We start from the raw sequence: 20,940 nt of genomic DNA on the forward strand, positions 1-20,940 counted from the left end.
AAAAAAGATGTTTTAGTTAATTTTTTTAAAGAAAATAACAGATTTTTAAGATTTTCCTAAAGTTGCCAAGAAAATGAAGACTGGCAATCTTATTTCGTTAGGGTTAGCGGCAACCCTGGGAAAGTTGCAAGCAACAAAATTTATTGAACACAAATATTTTTGTATTGAAACAGCTTCATTTAATGATTTTAAATGCTACAAGTGTCATTTTAATTAACTTTTTAGACTTTTTTGAAAGTGAGTGTGAAAAAATGACAGTTCTTTGAAAAAAGAAGATTCGAAAACAACCATTATTTTTTGTATTCTAATTTTGATAAGTTGTTTCCTTTCTTATTTATTTTTGACACATTTTCTATGACAGAAATGTCAAATCTGACAGTCAATTGGTATGATTTTTTTGTTTTTGAAGAAGGGAAACTTTTAAAATGTTTGCAAGTTTTACGTTAACCATCACAATCGTCAAATTCAAAAAAGTATTCATTTGGGATCATAGATTCGGAAAACATTTCAACATTAATTTACAAATATTGGGCAGGTTCAGACAACATAAGGGACTTCATTTGCAGTCAACTACTTTCTATGACCGTACATTTTGACCAAGGCAACAAGTTTGTCGGTAAAGTGTCACATTCGGAACTTTACTTCACCCTAAACCTCTAGTTTCAGTTGATCGTTTAGAGACTATTTAAAATATGAATAAAACTTCTCAGGAAAAGTACAAGTCCATCTCGACTCGTTTATTGTACATTAAATAATTTACCAATTTGATAAGGAACATTTTTACATAAAAGATACAATAGAATTACGTATGAAGAATATAAATAAATCACAAAGTAATAAAGCTCAGCTTTTAGTTGAATAAAAAAACATGATCAACTGTCATCTTGACATTTCTGGACTAACTTTCAAATCAATTTTCCAATGAAATTGGGCAGGTTCACACGACTTAAAGGACTTGAAAGTTAGGCATGTTTCTATTATCTGATTGGAAGACAATTTTTGGCAGCTGGTCAATCAAACTTGACTTACTTGTCAGATGGACTAATCCTTCAAATAAATGCAAAAATTGCTAGTGGAATAAGGGGAGCTTTAATTTTTAATTATTATTTAAAATACTATCATTTCTTTTTATTTATGATAATATTGGTATGGTTCCATTATGTGTGCAACAAAATATAGGCCAAATGGCAGCCACCACCTCGATGGCACAACTTCATCCGATTGTCCAAATTGTGTATGATGATGCTGAGACATAATTAAGGTTTTATGCCGTTAATGGCTGCGTTCAATCTCAGACAGTTAGGGTATCCAGATACCTTTTTGTTAGGGTTTTACGTCTAAAATAACAGCTGATCAAAAACCGCTGAGATGTCAAAAAAGGTATCTGACAGATCAGCTGATTCAACACATGGTTGAATTTCAAGAAACTTGAAAATGGATTTCAATTTCAGCTTTTTGTACTTGTTGGTAAACAAAAAGATACAAAATGTTAGTTGAAGTTGTATTTTAGGATTTTCTGTACATAACAGACGATGAAGAAGCTATATGCCTCCTAATTTTAGAAGGTAATTATGATCTCTTTTTGTAAACTTCAAAATTGACATATTTTCTTCTCGTTTTGTAGATGACCAATTTGCTAGGTCTTACCTCCGGTCTAGTGTTCAGCATTCTAAAGTTGAAGAACTTCACTCTGTTCTATTAAATGGTTTATCTAACACAAATTTTGACTTCAAAGCTTAAATGTTTCTCTGCTTTTTGTGAACAGCTAAAAGTTGTTTTTATTTTTTGACAGTTATGTCAATACCGCTATCCAACTCGTTCAACAAGGTATCTTAAAATCCACCTATCCAAGACACACTATCCTACACGAGATTGAACGCAGTCAATGTCATAACTAACGCTACTTGTTCTTCTATAGCCTAAGCGGAAATACAATGAAACTTCTGACACTTGATTTCTGTCGTAAGTGTTTATTTTGTAAAACGTTATTTTAATTTCTCAATGTCATAGTTGACGATATAAGAGACCTGATTGTAAGGAAAGTTTCTAATATGTAATATAATAATAAGTTAGTCTAGTTAAATCTCCCTTACTATGAAGTCAAGTCTACTTCTGTCAAAATATCAGTTGATCATGTTTTTAAAATCAATTGAAGACAGAACTTCTTAACTCTGCAATTTATTTTACACAATTTTATTGAAAGTTTTATTGAAAAGTATTCTTGCCATTTTAGAAAAGGAATATGAACCTTTTCTTTTCAATACAAAGTACAACTTTTGATAGACGTGTAACCTGTGTAAGGAGTTTTTCTGCAGGAAAGAGATAGTCAAGTGAAGTTCTTAATTTGAAATTAATGACACCTGCAAAAATCAACTAGTTGCCTTATGTTGTGTGAAGATTCTGTGACATCTAGAATGACTTTTTTTGTGCGGAACAAACGTAATTTTAATATAAAGCCTGCAAATGTCGTTTTTCATTTGGCTCTTTTCAAAATGTGTGAAAAATTAGAGAAATTTGATTCAGCTTTTGAAATAAGCATCGAAATCGGTAGCACTCACTTTTGTATCTTAATTTTGCTCAGTTTTTTATTGAAATAAAAACAAAAAATTTATTTTGAATAATTTTGATTTTGAAATTAATAACTTTGAAAATCTACTGCAAATTCATATCTATGTTCAAAATGACAATCGTCAGAATGAAAAAAGTATTCATTTAAGAACCCAGATCCTCTCTCTGATCAATTGCAGTATTGTTCATTTAAATATGGACTGCCAGGAACTGACAGTTAATGTCATCACTTACGCCATTATTAGGTTAAGCGGAGATATTGTAAAACTTCTGACACTTAATTTCTACAGTATGTGTTTTAATTCTGTACACATCTACTTTGATTTTTTAAGATCTAGTTATGTCCATAGCATCCAAATAAAAACGAGATAAATAATAAAAAAGGCTTTGTTGCAAGAAAATAGTTCAAAGAGTTTTCCGGTGAGGAGCGTTGTTGTAAATATTTGGGCAGCTGTCACTTTTGACAATGTTAACTTACAATTATACAAATTCAGTACAAAAATATCGAACATTATGTCATAATGTCCTCAAAATTAAAGTAAATAATTTTTCGTGAAGCACCATCTCAGTCGGCAATATTAATAGAGGTATAAAGCAGAAACATTGAGCTTGGACAAGTCAATGATGTGAAGAATGAAAACCACTTTTGTCCCGTCAACAACTGAGAATATAGTTGTTTTGTTTGTTGATTGAGCCATAGACTTCAGAATAAGACTTTACTCAAACGACAGTACAACGGTTGATCGTATCCTCACTGAATGGGAAATGAAAAGAAAAACCATAAGTCTTTCTTAACAAGCATAATTTTCGTATGGTTGGTAGTTTTACACAAAAGTTTGCGTAAGCACCCTAATACATTTCGTTAAATACTCTATAATTAAATCAGCTGTCAAAATGACAGTAAACCATGCTTTTTCATTCAACTGAAAGTTGAACTTTATTTTTCTATGATTTTCTTATTTTCTGACCAATTTTATTTAAGGTTTTGTGGAAAAGGGTTCCTTATTAAATTCGAAAAGATATAAGTAATATATTCTTAAAAAAATACAAATGTTGATTGACATGTAGCATTGTATATACATAGTTTAGTCCCTTATGTTGTCTGTACCTGCGTATTTTCACTCACAAAAATAAAAAAAAAGTAAATTTTTAAAAGATGCCAAAAAGAGGCTGGGATGTGACCCACACTGATAACTTCCTAAGTATCAACAACAGTAATTTCTGTGAAATTAAAAAAAGTTTGAAAAGGTATTTGAGTCGAAAGTAAATTTTACCAAGTTTTAGTATTGTTTTTTTGTTAGGTTTCAATTTTTTGTAAAAAACCTGTTAATTAGATTTTTCCAAAATTTTACTGAATGTTGACAACTATATTTTTTAAAAGATAAAAGTAGTTTAAAGCCAATATCTTAAAGTTTAAAAATGATATTTGAGTCGAAACTCAATTATTACCAACTTTCTGCATCTTTCGTCCTTATTATCTTTTTAACAAAATTTATTTGAAGTTCATATTTCTTCTCGTTCTTGAGCTATGGACAGCAAAAAACGTCGCAAACGTACACACGCACGCACAGACATCTTTCTAAAAATATTTTATTTCGACTCTAGGGACCTTGAAACGTCGAGAATGTCAAAATGTTTATTTTGACAAATCGGAACTATTATAATAACTATGGGAAGTGATTAAGTTAGTTTAAAGCTAATTGGAAAAAAAATTGTGGATTTCATATTTAAACAATTGAGAAATTCTAGTAATTAAAAGTCACAATGCAGTTCGCTTAAATTTATCCTTAATGATATTTTATGACCAGAACTGCATACTATTAAAGTGGATAACGTTTATTTTCAATAAGATGGCGCTAAAACTCGCACAAGGACAACAAAATCACATTATTAGAAGAGAAGTTTTCTGACCGTGTTATTTCCCGAAGAGGTGATCACAATTATCTACAGACACAGAGACGTTGTACAACAAATTTATTTTTTCTTTCGACCTGTCCATTTGACTGATATCATTTTAAGAACATACTTCCTCCGTACAAATAAATAAACTTATATTACTTTTGCTAATAATTGATTTTTTAAACATCAACATGAAAAACCCTTTAAAAAATCAGTTGACAGTTGGTTAATTTCTAGCTGTCAATAGAGTGACATGTCTAGGTAATCTCATGATATTCCAATTTTTTCAACGAAACAAGAGAATTTAACGCTTTTCTGGAAGAAACAGAGGTACTTTAGAAAATTCCAATAAATAAATAAGTAAGCAATGGAGTCATTGTCTCAAATCCTATCAAAGTGTAATCATACCATTTGAAAAGAACAAAAAGAAAACAAATACTGGGAAATTTTCAACAACACAACTTTTCTGTTTCCCCTTAAAAGTTGGTACAACTGCTGTTTGGATTTTGGTGGTGGAGTGAAGAACTTCTATTCCTCGTAGTTGTAGAGGGAACTTTCGCATTAAAATAAAAGTCAACTGCCTACGGAATGTAATTCATTTTTTTTTCCATTCTTAAATGAATTAAAAATCAAAATAACTATTTTCCAATTTGCGTCTTCTTGTTGTCCATGTGAAATATCAAAGTGAACGCGTTAGAGTGCCATATTACCTGTTGAGAGTTGAATCCGATATTTATTTTTGCACTAAGAAATGAGAAAAACTCGATCCCAGACTCAGGCGGAAAATGGCCCTTCCGCTTCTACAAGGAGTACTCGTGCCGCTGCATCGTCAACGAAAACTACAACGTCGTCGTCCTCGTCCTCGACGTCTTCAGCTAGGGAAAGGGATCAAGATAAAAATGAAAATCCGTTTGCAGCGGCAGCGGCCGCCGCATCACCAAATCCACCGCTAACAAATAATCAAGCAAATCGCCAAACGATAGAACTTGATCCTGCCAAATTAAAGGTAAGTGATAACATTTTGCAAGAACGCTTAATTTAGGTTCTTGAATATCGAGCGGTATCGGTCTGTCAGTCGGGTCGGGTCGGGACGGTCATCATAACTCATCATAGCGCGTCCCATTGCCTTTGCGTTAAGCCTTTGCCATTGCCATTATCAAATCACCACAAATCAAATCAATTGTCATCCATTTGTCAAAAATATGAATTGTGTTCCCTGTAAGGTGCTACTGCGCCAAAATTGGGAAATTTCAATTATTTTTCATTGGTTTTGTGTCCATCAAAAGGGGATTTTCTTTTTGAATCTAGTGTTGGGATAGGCAGTGGACGGTGGGTCCGTTTAACTGGAATTCAGATTTGAATTTGAAATATTTTATCACGTGCCAATTACAAAATCCGATGAACTATTTGCGGATAGATTCGGGGTGATGCTATGGCATTCAAAACGGGTATGGAATGCAATAAATAGGATGCTCGAATGTGTCAATTTTGACATTTCTAGCTTGCTAAAAATGTCAAGAATTATATAAATGTCAAAAATTACATCTGTTTCTTTCGACAGCTACTTAGTCGATGGATTCTATAATCGTTGTGATAGTTATGTTAATTTTGATTTTTAGTTTTTCAAGTATTTTTAAACTTGGAACTTTACTTCACTAATCTCTACCTTCAGTTCATCGTACAAAAACTACCAAAAACATTATTGTCTACAAAACGACCATCAGGCAGGCTACACGTCCATCAGGTTTTGTATTTTCTATTTGTTTATTGAAATATTGCTTATTTCTTTTCCAATCTGACAAGGACCCCTTTTACAAACATTAAATGGAATTTTGCAGAAAATAAATAGATCATAGAGTAAAAAAGCTCAGCTTTCAGTTGAATGAGAAAACATGATCAATTGTCATTTTGACAGAATTAGACTTGACTTGAAAGTTAGGACTTAGGACGATTTTTCTTGACTAATTTTCCAGTCATCTTTCCAATAAAATTACCTTAATTGGAAGGTACATTTTTGGCAGCAGTTACAAAAGACTTGTATAACTTTCTAGTTCCTTAAATCGTCTAAACCTGCCAAATGGCAAATGTTTGTGCAACTGTTTACACCAGATTTATTTCGAGCTAACGGCTAAGCCAATGCTTAAATATTTATAATAGCTTTTGTAAAATTTTAAATGATTACTTCCAATAAATGAATAATTGAATTGAATTTGAATAATTTGACCTTTCATTATTTTATTTACCTAAATTTTATTAAAATAATTGAGGCGACTCGTTTTGACATCTCATCCCTTAAGTTCGGTTCGATTTTTATTTTACAACTTAAATAAAACGCTAAAACGTCAAAATGGATGCGTTCAATCTCAGACAGATAGGGTATTCGGATATCTTTTTGTTTAGTGTTTTACGTGTAAAATAACAGCTGATCAAGAACAGCTGAGATGTCAAAAAAGGAATCCAAAGGTATCCAAAAATTTCTGGGGTATGGAGGTATCTGACAGAACAGCTGATCAACACATGGTTGAATTTCAAGAAACTTGTAACTTGATTTCAGCTTTTTGTATTTCTTGGTAAACAAAAAGATACAAAATGTTAGTTGAAGTTGTATTTGAGGATGTTCTGCACATCAAATCAAATGGGGTGGCGCAACAGTCCGTTGTGAACCAGGGCCTAGTGACTTACAACTCTCAACCATTCCTGTGTGCGAGTACTGTTGTCAGGAATGGAAGGGACCTACAATTTTAGGCCGAACCCGAACGGCTAGTTTGAGAAAGCACTTTTTCATGACAAGAATTACTCTTGAAGGATTTGTCAATTCCTCAAAAGAGGCAGTACCCGCGAAAATTAATTTTTTTTTAAATTAAGGTGGCACAGGCAGGGATTGAACCCAAGACCCCTTGCATGATAGTCCAACGCACTAACCATCATGCCACGGGTACTGTTCTGCACATAATAGACGATAAAATGAGATCGAAATTCTTCCGAACTATATCTAGGTATTGTCACTTCATAATAGTCCTCGTTTCTGTTAGGATAGTTTTCTGTTAAATGTAAATCGTTTAAAACCAGAGATATCGCAATTAAATTATTAATCGTTAATCGTATAGAATTCCAATTGAGCTAAGAGGAAATTTAACATAGATGACAGATTAAGGTTATCTCTTGTTTATTAAATTGTAACGCAACTATCAATTCATCATCGTCCGTGGAATCAGTTTAATTGTCCATTAAATGTTTTGTATTACAACAGTTCTCTGTTTTTGTAAACAGCTGGAAGTTGTTTTTATTTTTTGACCGCTAACTCAATAGAGCTATCGAACGCGTTCAACAAGGTATCTAAAAATCCTCCTATCCAAGATACCCTATTCAACACGAGATTGAGCCCAGTCAATGAGTGCCCTCGGATAATGGAACAAACTTTGTGACATTTGACAAATCGAAAGCTAATAATTCCGATTTCTCAAAATTCGTTGCTTAACTTTTAAACTTAAGTTGATATATTTTCCAAGTTTATAGATATTTCTTAGTTCTTAGATATGTCTTTTCAAAAAGACACAGAATGTCTAGTTTTTGTTATCAAAATTCTGTAAAATTATAAATTATAGATTATTCACTTATGTTTTTAAGATTTTTGAGACAAATCGAAAGTTTTCTGATTCAGCTTTACAAAGTTACTTACTTACTTGCTTAAGGTGGCGCTACAGTCCGTGTGAACTAGGGCCTCACCCAACAAACTTCTTCATCTAGTCTCCAGTTTCGCGCTCCAAGTTGTTGAGGTCACCTTCCACTTGTGCGCGCCACCTGATCCGCGGTCTTCCTCTACTGCGCTGTCCTGTGGGTGTCTATTCGAAGATCTTAGTACTGCTAGAAATAAAGTTTCGTATAATTTTAAGGGCCGATGTTGATTTTGAATAAAACACAAATTAATTAGGGAGTTATTGTCATTTCTTTTTATTATGATAATATTTGTATGGTTCAATTATGTATGGAAAAAGCTAACGACCAAATGGCCTTCATCCGATCGTTCAAATTTATGGATGACGCTGAGGCACAACTAACGTTCTATTCCGTTAATCTTTAAGCCCTTTAATTGTTGTTGGCTTATTCCTATTAAACTTCCAATTTCGGCCGTAATAAGTTCGTTATCATCTCACGATGGCGAACACCGTTCTGCCTGACCGGAATATTTTTTGGACAAAATATGGGCCGATGATGCCACCAGCCCATAAACCGCACCAAACAGTCACTGTGGGTGCATTGGTTTTTCGACAATCACTCTTTCGTCCAAAGGCGGCAATTCTGCTTTTTGACGAATTCATTTAGGTGTAAATGTGCCTCATCACTGAATATGATTTTCTTCTAAAATTGATCATCTTCTGTTGCCATTTCTTGCCACCATTCGGACCATTGACGACGCGGACGCTTCAAATGGTCAAGAAGCTTAAGTTGTTGAGTTAATTGCAATTTGTAAGTGTGTAAATGCAAGTCTTACATAATGTTCATCAACGATTAGAGTGAGAGGGAAATTGTTGGGAAACTGTTCAAACATTCTCTGGCCTTTAAAGTATGACTTCATACAAAATGTTTAACTTCTGCTGACATAAATTTAAGAGTAGAAATTTAATGAATCGATTTTTAAGGATGCTCTTACAGTTTCTATTGTAAGTGTTTCGACAAGGAAAATGAGAAGTTTTGCTTTTATTTCTAAGAATATTAAGTATCCAAATATTTAATTTTCCTTCTCAGAAAACCAAGAAATACAAATGAGCAATTCCTTGGCGATAAAGGTAAATCCCATTTAATATTCTATAAATAACATAAATTTGGTGACACAACAGTCCATTAAGAACCAGGGCCTAGTGACTTACAACTCTCAACCATTCCTGTGTGGGAGTAATGTTGTCAGAGATGGGAGGGACCTACAGTTTATATGCCGAATCTGAACGGCTAATTTGAGTAAGCACTTTTCATGACAAGAATTTATTACTCTTGGAGGATTTGTCAATTCCTCGCAAGAGGCAGTATCCGTAAAAAAAAGTTAGGTAGCACAGGCAGGGATTGAAACCAAGACTACGGGTACTACTGCTTAATATTCTCATTGGCTATCAAATCTGAAGCAATTAAGAACAAATATTTGTTTAAAAAAGTTCGTCAAAAACGTGGCTATTCCGAGTTATCAAAAATTTATCAGAATCATTGGTGTGAATTTTACACTGTTGTTGTTGATCTGTGATTCAGTATTTTTAATTCATCGATTTTGGTGGAATAATTTATTACATTAAATACTGACTTTGTTCTTCGTTAAAATTGAAACTTCAGTTAATCCACAGAAATCATTAAACTATAATTTACTGACACATAGTTCAAAAAGTTGCATCCATAAATATGCAATTGGTCCGAAATATAAGTTTGACGGAACTTAGAAATAGAAAATGTCGTAGGATGCTAAATTCAAGAGAAAAACGTATTTCTGCAATGTGATTAGAAAAGTGACCGTTTAAAGATATCACTGATTTTAATCTTTTGCAACCTAATCGTTGTAATTTTTTAACAGGTCGTATCATTTATAGAAATTATTGAAAATTTCTAACATTAAAAAATCCACCAGAAATGTTGGCCTTACAGAAATCTGTCATTGGAATTGTATTAAATTAAAACGGGAATCAATGGAACGATATAATTAGAATTTCTAATGAAAAGGAAACACGTAAAAATATACATTCAAGCATTAGGGCAGTTTATATTTTTAAAATTTCAGCTATTTTTCACAATCATTTGACAGAGCATGTATATAAAATATAAACAGAATTCAATATTCGTTCTTACTTATGTAGCAATCAATCTAGCTTATCATATATTCTCTTTTTTTCGAATAGTTTGATGATGGAGATGGAAAAGATGCCTTGAAAAATCGAAACATCTATACACCTAGTTTTAAAAGCAAAAACGAGACATTTATACTAAGAATTATGTTTATATTTTTGAAAACAGAGAAATCTCTGAGATCTGGGAAACATAAACTAGCCATTTTTTTCAGATTGATTTATTTTTGCGCCAAATAAATGGACAGCATTTAAAATGGAGCGCAAAAAACAATCCATTCTTGGAAAATGAGATGTTTTTACTGAAAGAAAGTAAGGGGTAACTTCTTCCATCTTTTTCTTTCTTTCCAGAAATTATGTTTACTCTTTTAAGAACTAACCACTTGTTTCGCTCCATTTTAAATGCTTGTCAAAATTGTGTATCCCAGCAAAGTTAAGAACACTAAAAAAACCATACATTTCCAATCAAAATGTCATAGCCACCTTAACTTACCTAAATCTGACATCTAAATTTCCCACTATTAAAAAAAAATAAAAAAAACGGGACATTTCGGCGCATTGGCTATTACCCCAACCCAAACTATCATCCGCCATGTTCTTTCACAAAAAAATTGGTTTACTTTTGCAACAGACGGGCATGTCTTTTTCATAAATTCTTTTATTAATGCGGCTGTGTTGTGCAAATAAAAATATTCATAAATTAATGAAAATATATAAGTGAATGAAGTTTGGATGTTATTATCAATGAAACTTTACAATAAATTGAGGTAAAACGTTGTGAAAAAAAGTATTAAAAAAGAAAAATTAATTGCTTCTTCATCTCTTCTCGTAGACTTTCGGTTTGTCTCGCAAAGTTGTCTCCTTTTGTTATGTGGTTCTGCTTTTTTGGTTTTCAGTAATTCCTTTTTTTTCTTCTTTCTTGTGTTTCATTTTATTTTATTTTTTTAAATATTTAATTCTCATATTTCGAACGAAAGTTGAGAAGTTTAGTTTACAAATTTTGTTGCAAAATATTGTTGTTATTTTTTTATCTATTATTTTTTAGCCGGCTTTGAATTAAATGATGAAATATTTTATTGAAAGTAGATTTTAAGTTCGCTCATAACCTTAAACGCCTTCGTTTTCCATGGGAATCTCATTTGGCTTTCTTTGAAAATTTTCTCCACGGTTTTTAATGCTAAAAGTCTGAATCTTATGGTCGGTAGTTGTTTTCGATTTGAGTGTGAGATGATTTTTTTTTTCTCTTGGTAGAAATGTGTTTTTCTTTCTTGGAATACACTGCAGTCTTCTGTTGCTAAGGTTATTTGAAATTGACCTACCATAATTGCAAAATGAATCTGAAGCAAACATTTACATTTAGTGAATACCTTGAAAATGAAGAAACTCTACTTAGCTATCTTAAAAATTGGATTCCTGTCTTGGAAGTCAATATTAATTTTCTTTTGTTAAATTTAATTGAATTTGTTACATTAGCTTATCCCAACCCTTTTTATAATATTTCTGTATGTTTGTTTGTCTTTTGTTTCACATAAATTTGATACCTTAACAGCTTTCTAGTCGATAGTTAATTTTGAAAGAGGGTGTAAAGTAAACAAATTGATTGCTTTGTATAAATATCCACTATGAACATTTTGTAAGCTATTTTTTTTAAGATGTGGCAAGACTAAAAGTGACTTTAAATATTCAAAAGTTCTTCATGTAAAAAAAGATGGGAGACATGGTAATTTTCTTAAATTCTTTATACTGAAAATTCGGTTAACAAAGGGACTGTTAACAACCTTCTTTTTTGCACAAATCCTATTTAAGGATGCAGTTGTAGCCCTTAACACACAAAAATAGCAATAGTTTTATAAAACATTGAAATTAGAATTAAAGGTTTACTTTTCTAAGTTAGGAAAAAGCGCTTTAATTTTGTAGAACACTTTTGTATTTAAATAAATACAAAATAAAAATGCTTATGTGCCCCAGGACTCTGTTCTATCTCCAACACTGTTTCTCATTTTGATTAATGATCTTCTGTTTGCCAGTTCTAATCCAATACATCGTTTCGCTGATGATAGTACTCTTAGCTTTTCATATTCGTTTCACATTTCTCTTCTTCAGATGTGGAACTGTAACTGTAAACAGCATATTGTACAATGGGGAATAAAAAACCTCGTGGGATTTAATGCTTCCAAAACTCAATGCTGTCTTGTATCGTTGAAGCGAGATATACCTCCTTTGCTATTAACCATAGATGGCACTTGCATCGAGGAGACTGAACATCTCGGTATTCTCGGTATTTGTATCACCAACTATCTTTTGTGGAACGATCACATACGCGATTTCGACAAAAATGCCGCAAGATGTTTGGGTTTTCTAAGGCGATGCAATAAGTTTTTCTTCCCCTCTAATCTGTTATCTACAAGACTTATATACGTCCAAATCTTGAGTATAACTCCCATATCTGGGCAGGTGCTCCTGCAACTTACTTAAGCCCCTTGGACAGTATTGAATGTAGAGCTTTCAGATTGATTGGTGATATTACAAATGTTTCTTGTCTCACCCTTTTTTACCGTTATTTTAACGGTTTATACTTACTTACTTAAGGTGGCGCTACAGTCCTGTGTGAACTAGGGCCTCACCCAACAAACTTCTCCATCTAGCTCGGTCCCTAGCTAGATGTCTCCAGTTTCTCGCTCCAAGTTGGGTGAGGTCACCTTCCTCTACTGCGCTGTCCTGTGGGTGCGGATTCGAAGACTTTCCGGGCCGGAGCATTGGTCTCCATGCGCTCTACGTGACCCAGCCATCTTAGTCGTTGGACTTTTACCCTTCTGGCTAAGTCTACGTCGCTGTACAGCCCGTACAGCTCGTCGTTCCATCTCCTCCTCCACTCCCCTTCGATGCATACGGGACCGTAGATCACACGAAGAACTTTTCTCTCCAACCGACCCAAGTTGCTCTCATCCGCTTTTGTCATAGTCCATGCTTCTGCACCGTATAGCAGGACGGGGATGATAAGGGTCTTATATAGCGGCACTTTGGTTCCTCGAGAGAGAATTTTACCACTCAATTGCTTTCTTATTCCAAAGAAACAGCGGTAAGCAAGAGTTATTCTGCGTTTGATCTCAGCGCTGGTATTGTTTTCTGCGTTTACAGCGGAGCCTAGGTAGACGAAGTCCTTGACTACCTCAAAGTTACGTCTGTCGATGGTGACGTTTTTACCAAGACGTCGGTGTTGTAGGTCCTTTATTGACGACAGCATGTACTTTGTTTTGCCCTCATTAACCGTTAAACCCATTTTTGCTGCCTCTGTCTTAATACTCACAAATGCCCCATTGACGTCACGCTGAGTTCTTCCGATTATGTCAATGTCATCAGCATATGCCAGTAATTGGACAGACTTTTGAAAGATAGTGCCCCTAGTGTTGATGTGTGAGCTCTGCACTATTCTTTCAAGCACGATGTTAAAAAATTACATGACAGCTCATCACCTTGTCTAAAACCTTTTTTGACATCGATAGGTTCTGTTAAGTTGTTTCCAATCTTTATGGAGCAGCGTGAATTCTCCATGGTCATCCTGCACAAACGGACGAGTTTGGCAGGGATGTCAAAACTAGACATGGCTCTATACAGCTCGTCCCTGTATATGCTGTCATATGCGGCCTTGAAATCGATGAAAAGATTGTGGGTGTCGATTTGGTGTTCTTTGGTTTTTTCCAGGATCTGCCGTAATGTGAATATTTGATCAACTGTGGACTTTCCTGGTCTAAAACCAAACTGATAAGGATCAGGTTGTTGACGATGGGCTTTAGACGTTCACATATTACGGCAGAGAAGATTTTATAGGCAATGTTAAACAGACTGATTCCTCTATAGTTGGTGCAGTTTCCTTTCCTTTCCTTTCCTTTTTTTCAGGATCGGGCAAACAATACTGAGGTTCCATTCATCGGGCATGCTTTCTTCCGACCATATCTTACAGATAAGTTGGTGCATGCTCCTAACCAACTTATCTCCAGCTGCTTTAAAGAGCTCGACATTCAAAAGACCACAAACTAGAATTGCAGGCAAGGGTTTTTATGCCTACACGTCTGATTTTAGTTTCTTTGTTCTTCTAAATTTTGTTTATAAAAATGTACCAATTCTTTGGGTAAAATTTTTAATTTATATGTAAAGGCCTTCTCAATTAAACTTTGTCTTTGCCACGAATCAGCAACAAACCAAATAAAGCCCATGGACCCAGATTTTGTGGAACTAATGTAGTTTTTTGGGAATTATTTTTTCAATTTTTGACTTTTTACGAAAAATTAATAACTCATTGAATTTAAATTCAAGAAATTTGTTGCCTTGGTAAATAAATGCTTTCTTATTATATTAAATTTTGGGACAACGTTTTGATAATGAGTGCACCAATTTAATAATAGCGTCTAAAAATAGATTTTTTCTAGATAGTTGTTTTCGAAACTTCCTGGTAAACCCAAACAAAATTTGTATATTTTTGATCATCTTGATATTATTATCTAAAAGATAACATTTATTTTCGGTCAACAGGTATTGTCAATGAAAGTCAATGTAAAAAGGTTTCATTAACGTTTATGCACTCTCTAAAAGACACAAAATTATAAGATCTTGAAACGTCGAAAAATGTCAATGTTAGTGGGTATTTTTTAAATCAGCATCGACAAATGACTCAAAAACCTATTTCTCGAAAATATCAAATTATGACTGGCTAATGATAATGATAGATCTAAAATGTATTTTTTTTTAACTTTGCAAAATCATCAATTTCTATTATTATTTTAGATATTTAAATACAGTGAGTGTCATTAATATTCGGTTTTTATCATGCAATTCCTTTTTTCATATTTTTCACTTATAAACATTATTATAAATCTTAGTATTTGTTTATTTTATTTATGAATGAATGTATTCTTTACAATTGATCAAAAATTATCCGCCATTTACCATCCTCCGCTAAGATTATTAGATGTAAACGCATAAAGGCTGAATGTAAACGCTCCACTAATATTCGGTTTTTTCTTCCTCTGCTTGTTTTGACATTTCTTAAGACTAACGGTTTGTTTTTTTTTTTAATGTAAAATTAAACCAAACTAGTCTGTAGGTTTTCTGCGTACATTTGTAAAGTAATTAGAAGTCTAACATTATAGAATTATTGAATAAATAAAACATGGGTCGTAAAGGACAAAATTCGAGTCTTGAAACAAGAAAACTTGTGATTATTCAACACGAAAAAGGTGAAACTTACAAGAAAATTGCAGAGTTATTAAATATGAACCCAAACACTGTCGGGGATATAGTCCGGAGATAGACAAATGAAGGAAGAATCGGGCCAAAGAAGCAGTTGGGCCAACCAAAAAAACTTACGGCGAAAGAAGAACGGCTTATAGTACGAAAGATCAAAGCTTATCCTCGTTTAAGTGCCCCAAAAATAGTTGAAGAAGTCAGAATTAAATGCAAAAAGCAAATATCTGCATCAACCATTCGCCGTACCATCAAAGCATATGGCTACAATGGTCGTGTTGCCCTTCATTAATATGCGCAACAGGAAAATTCGAGTCAACTTCGCGAAGGAGCATAAAAACAAGGATGTAAGTTGGTGGGACGACGTTATTTTTGCCGACGAGAGTAAGTTTAATCTCTTTGGTTTAGACGGAAGGGTTATGGTTTGGCGGAAACCTAACGAAGAGCTAAAGGGCAAACATTTAAAACCAACTGTCAAACATGGCGCCGGGCACGTCATGGTTTGGGGTTGCATATCTGCAAAAGGCATGGGGAATCTTGTTTTCATCTACGGCATTATGAATAAAGAACAATATTTGAGAATTTTGAGAGAAAGTTTGAGACAAAGTGCTGAGAGAATGGGTCATTTGCGCAGTTTCAAGTTTTACCAGGACAACGATCCGAAACATAAGGCTCATGTTGTTAAAGAGTGGCTACTCTATAACTGTCCAAAAGTTATCCAAACGCCTGCGCAATCCCCAGACTTAAACCCCATTGAAAATTTGTGGGATGAATTGGATCGAAGAGTTCATGAAAACCCCGTTACTTAAATAAGTGGACTTAAAATTCGACTCCAAGAAGAATGGAACAAGATTAGTGTTGAATATCTTTCCAAAACTATAAAAAACATGCCTCAAAGACTTCAAGGAGTCATATCCAATCAAGGTTATCCGACAAAATATTAAATCATTTCTTAAAAAATGAATTTCTTAACGATGCATTTGTGTTTTTAGAAAAAAACGAATATTAATGAACTATGTTTTTTAAAAGTTTTGTTCCTTTTCTATTTTTTTCTTAGTTTAGCTTTTAGTTTGGTAACCAAAAATTATACCATTTAATAAGAAATAATAAATTCTTTTTTCCCAAGCAAGAGATAGTTGTATATATTTTATTTTTAAAGACCAAGTCGAAGTAAAAAAAATTAACAAAAACCGAATATTAATGACAGTCACTGTAAGTGTATATCCATATTTAAAAAATCTGATAAATTACAACATGAAACTCGAATTATGGGACTTTGAAAATATATTTCTTGTTTTATGCTACAGAAAAAAATATCTTTTTGTTCAATAGTGTTATCAACAAAAATTTCAACAATCGACTAAAAGCGAACCTAATGAAGAATCGTATGATAATTAAAAGTCTCAGTTTATTTCAAGTCAGACCTTTCCCATCAATTGTACAATCTTCAAATGTTACGCTTGGGATATTTAAAGAGACATACAATAACAAAATTTAATTTGCAGACTTTTTTCTAACACAATCATAATAAAGGGTGTCCCAAAATTAACGCAAGATTTGAATTAAATAGAAAACGCCGTTTTTAGTCTTTTGATAGTTATATTTTTATTGACTCGTAAGGTACATAGGATAGGGTTATGAATGGAATAACACATCAGACAAATGGCCTCCACGGCTTTGCATGCACATGCTCACTCTTTTGTTGAAATTTTCCATGACCATTCTGCATAAATGTGGCTGAATTTCGTTGATGCAGCGTTGAATCTCCTCCTTTAATGCACGGGTGGTTGTGGGCTTGTTGACATAGAATTGTGATTTTAAATAACCCCATAAAAAGAAGTCTAATGGTGTGGTACCCGTGGCATGATGGTTAGTGCGTTGGACTGTCATGCTAGAGGTCTTGGGTTCGATCCCTGCCTATGCCATCTAAAGTCTTTTCACGGGTACTGCCTCTTGCGAGGAATTGACAAATTCTCCAAGAGTAACTATTGTCATGAAAAAGTGCTTTCTCAAAATTAGCCGTTCGGAGTCGGCATATAAACTGTAGGTCCCCTCCATTCCTGACAACATTACTCGCACACAGGAATGGTTGAGAGTTGTAAGTCACTAGGCCTTGGTTCTCAACGGACTGTCGCGCCACCCAATTTATTTATTTTTTTATTAATGGTGTTAAATCACACGATCTAGGAGGCCAATTTTGATCACCGAAACGAGAGAGTACACGACCTGGAAATGTCTCATGCAGTAATTGAATTGTTTCACGGGCTGTATGACATGTGGCACCGTCTTGTTGAAACCACATATGGACACATCATTATCATCCAATTTTGGCAGAAAGAACTGTGTAATCATGTCGCGATATCGAGCACCAGTAACAGTCACTGCTTGTCCAGCATCATTTTCAAAAAAATATGGCCCAATTATGCCTCCAGCCCAAAATCCACACCATACAGTCACGCGTTATGGATGCATTTGTTTTTCGACAATCACATGTGGGTTCTCCGAACCCCAAATGCGGCAATTTTGGCGATTGACAAAGCCATCAAGATGAAAATGTGCTTCATCGCTTAGGATGATTTTGCTCGAAAAATCAGGGTCCATTTGTTGATGTTCAATAATCCATTCAACGAACTCTCTTCTCTGTCCATGGCTTCAACTGTTGTGTTAATTGAATTTTGTAAGCACGAAGACACAGATCTTTGGTGAGTATACGCTGTAGAGAGGTTCTTGAAATTTGCAATTCTTGTCCACGACGTCGAATTGAGGTTCCTGGATTGTCAGCAACACTCTCACGCACTGCTTCGACATTCACATTTGAACGGCTTGTTTTTGGACGACCAGTGTGTTTGGCGTCTCCAAGGGATCCAGTCTCCATGAATTTTTCAATTAATCTCTTCAAAGTTGACGAAGTTAAAACAATATTCCAACCATATTTTGTATAAAATTTTCGAACTGCAGCCGCCAAGCTTTCACTATTTTTGAAATATTCTTTAATAATGAAGACACGTTGTTCTATCGTGTAACGCTCCATTTTTAATAACCCTATACTGTTAGCTGTCAAATTGCTTTTTTTCAGGGTTGCCGACACTTCACTGCACAAATGGCGGCAAATTCAAATCTTGCGTTAATTTTGAGACACCCTTTACTTTATGCGTGCTATGCTGTTGCCAAGATTGTTTTTAAAGCAAAACTTGTCTCTTTAGCTCGCAGTGGCTATTAAGAAGAGTTATTATTAGTCTTTCCAAATTTATGTTCGTTACGCTGTCTTGAAGGTGTGTTGTTGCTCTTGTTTCTTCAAAAATATAAAGCGTGACGTAATTTCCAATGAAATGTTAAGTGACATAATTCTTGCCAATTTAATTAAGCAGCATCTTTATTTTTGTGATTTTGTCAACATTTGAATCAGGTAGCGCTTTCTAATTTCAGAGTAGCAATTGGATTTGGATTTGTATTTAAATATGTTTTGTTTTTTTGTATCGTGCGTTCTTGGCACTTCAAATTTTATCCTACATTAAGTAGGTAAGTTAAGCGTACATAAATACGTAGTGTTGCCAACAAAAAATCCTTCATTTTTTCTACATAATTTATAAATTATGTGTACACGCTGTATTTTATTCAGATAAATATCATCATGCCATCATCTCAGCAGGAGCGAATTAGAGAATTGCGAGTTCGATTAAGGAAACTTAATTATGATCTAATAGCGACAGCCAACATAGACAGGAAGAAGAACAACTTAAAAGCGGCATCTGCCGCTACTACTAATAAAAAATCCACTTCAAATAAACGTCAAACAAATATTAATCTGATTCGGGACGCCTTGAAAGCGGTTACTGCCGCTTATAAAAAATCCACTTCAGACAATCAACAGAAAAATAATCTGATTCGGAATGCCGCTGAACCAAGGGAGGATGGACAAATATTGGCAAATCTTAAGGTTAATCTAGAATCAATCAAATTTACCCTTAAATCAATTAAAATCTCTTTATGAACAAAACAAAACTCGGCAATTACCGAAGATGGATTTTGTAGTTTGTTCAATTTGAAAATATAGTACTGAAACATTGTTTTTTTAGCTGTAGTTTACATTTTTGTTACTAGAGCTTTAAACGAACTTAAGAGTGCTACTGTTTAACCACTGATTTCAAATCGTGGCACTGAATTTGTCAAACCTATGTTAGGACTTGTAAAAGTCGCCTAAAATCAACATCTTTAATTTAAAATTTAAATATAATAAATATTCTTTGCTACATGTTCAACCACGACACAAGTGATTCCCTAAACATTCGCTACTCATATTTCCTCTAACGTAATTCTATATTATGGTTGTACAGCGTTATCATCTATAAATAAAACAAAACATTTAGAGCGTGCTTTTCTCTCTATTCCCAACAAAGCAATGCATATATTTTGGTAAAATTTCAAATTTCTTATCGCTTAACACCTTCCGTTTTTTGAAAATGTGACTTTTTTATACAGTAGTTTCAGTTTGAATGATTACCAAGTTTCTAAAGAGCCTTATAAAAGAGCCTTGACAAAAATCTTTCATATAAATTAAAAGAATTGGAATGTTTAGATCACTAAGTCGCACAGTGTGACATTTCGCTTATTTAGCGGGATTAAATTAATATCGCTCAGAAATGAATGTTTTTGTTAATTTTTTTTTAACATTTTTTATCACGTTTTTTACTCGTGTGGTATGTCTAGCAATTGGAGCACTTCTGGTTCAATTAAACTTTTTTTTTTTGGGATGCATGTTATGCTTGCCCAAAAATGGATCCGATAATACTAACAACCTGTTTATCCTCATTCCTGGCTTCTTGAGCTTGCTCAGAAAGTTGTCCGAAGAATACAAGTCGCAATTATTTGTTTCCCATTAAATAAGACCTTGTGCACACTAACTGGCATATAATACCAGCCATACTTTTTTTAGTTAAAGTTCCTTGTTTCTGTTGCAAATCTCTCGAAGGCATTTAATTCAATTGGAAACCCTGACCCAAGAGCTTCTAAGATGATATGAAACTTTTTGATCATATCTATGTCTATTCCTGTAATTTCGGCAGTTTTCACTTCATCTCTGAAGAATCGTCTAGTCGTGTTCCCATCATTCGTATTGCCTGACTGTTGAGTTGGCATATCGACCAATAGACCAGTTTCACTTCAAGCTTTGACTTTTTCTTTAGCAGCCTGGTCTCTTACTTGCCAAATTTTCATATCCAATCTATACGCAATGTGAAGTACACATTCCATAAATCAGATCCAAGAGTGAAGGGGACTTACTTCGATTGACATTGCTTGTTGGTCCAGAGACTTCTTCGAAATATTGGCTAGGTTGTTCATTTCGGAAGGTTTCGCAGCGGAAATATAACAGGTTTGAGATGAAGACGTTACAGATGACAAAGCAGTACAT

At 33.9% G+C, this 20,940-nt stretch overlaps 1 protein-coding gene across 5 annotated transcripts in view; it reads left to right on the plus strand.

The window, feature by feature from the left end:
• The first annotated feature begins 4,923 nt into the window (after positions 1–4,923).
• Positions 4,924–20,940, plus strand: part of LOC129948823 (E3 SUMO-protein ligase PIAS2) — a 62,703-nt gene continuing 46,686 nt past the window's right edge. Inside the window, exons 1-2 of one of the 5 annotated variants that reach the window (XM_056059893.1) lie at positions 4,924–5,057; positions 5,153–5,473. In XM_056059893.1, the coding sequence (XP_055915868.1) occupies positions 5,219–5,473 (255 nt within the window). In that variant the 5' untranslated portion in view covers positions 4,924–5,057; positions 5,153–5,218. Of the gene's footprint in view, positions 5,474–10,857; positions 11,057–20,940 lie in introns of those variants that run through there. The other 4 variants (XM_056059892.1, XM_056059894.1, XM_056059896.1 and 1 more) reach the window with 4 other exon arrangements.

This window comes from Eupeodes corollae, chromosome 3 (assembly GCF_945859685.1).
Source record: "Eupeodes corollae chromosome 3, idEupCoro1.1, whole genome shotgun sequence".
In the NCBI taxonomy this organism is placed as follows: domain Eukaryota; kingdom Metazoa; phylum Arthropoda; class Insecta; order Diptera; family Syrphidae; genus Eupeodes; species Eupeodes corollae.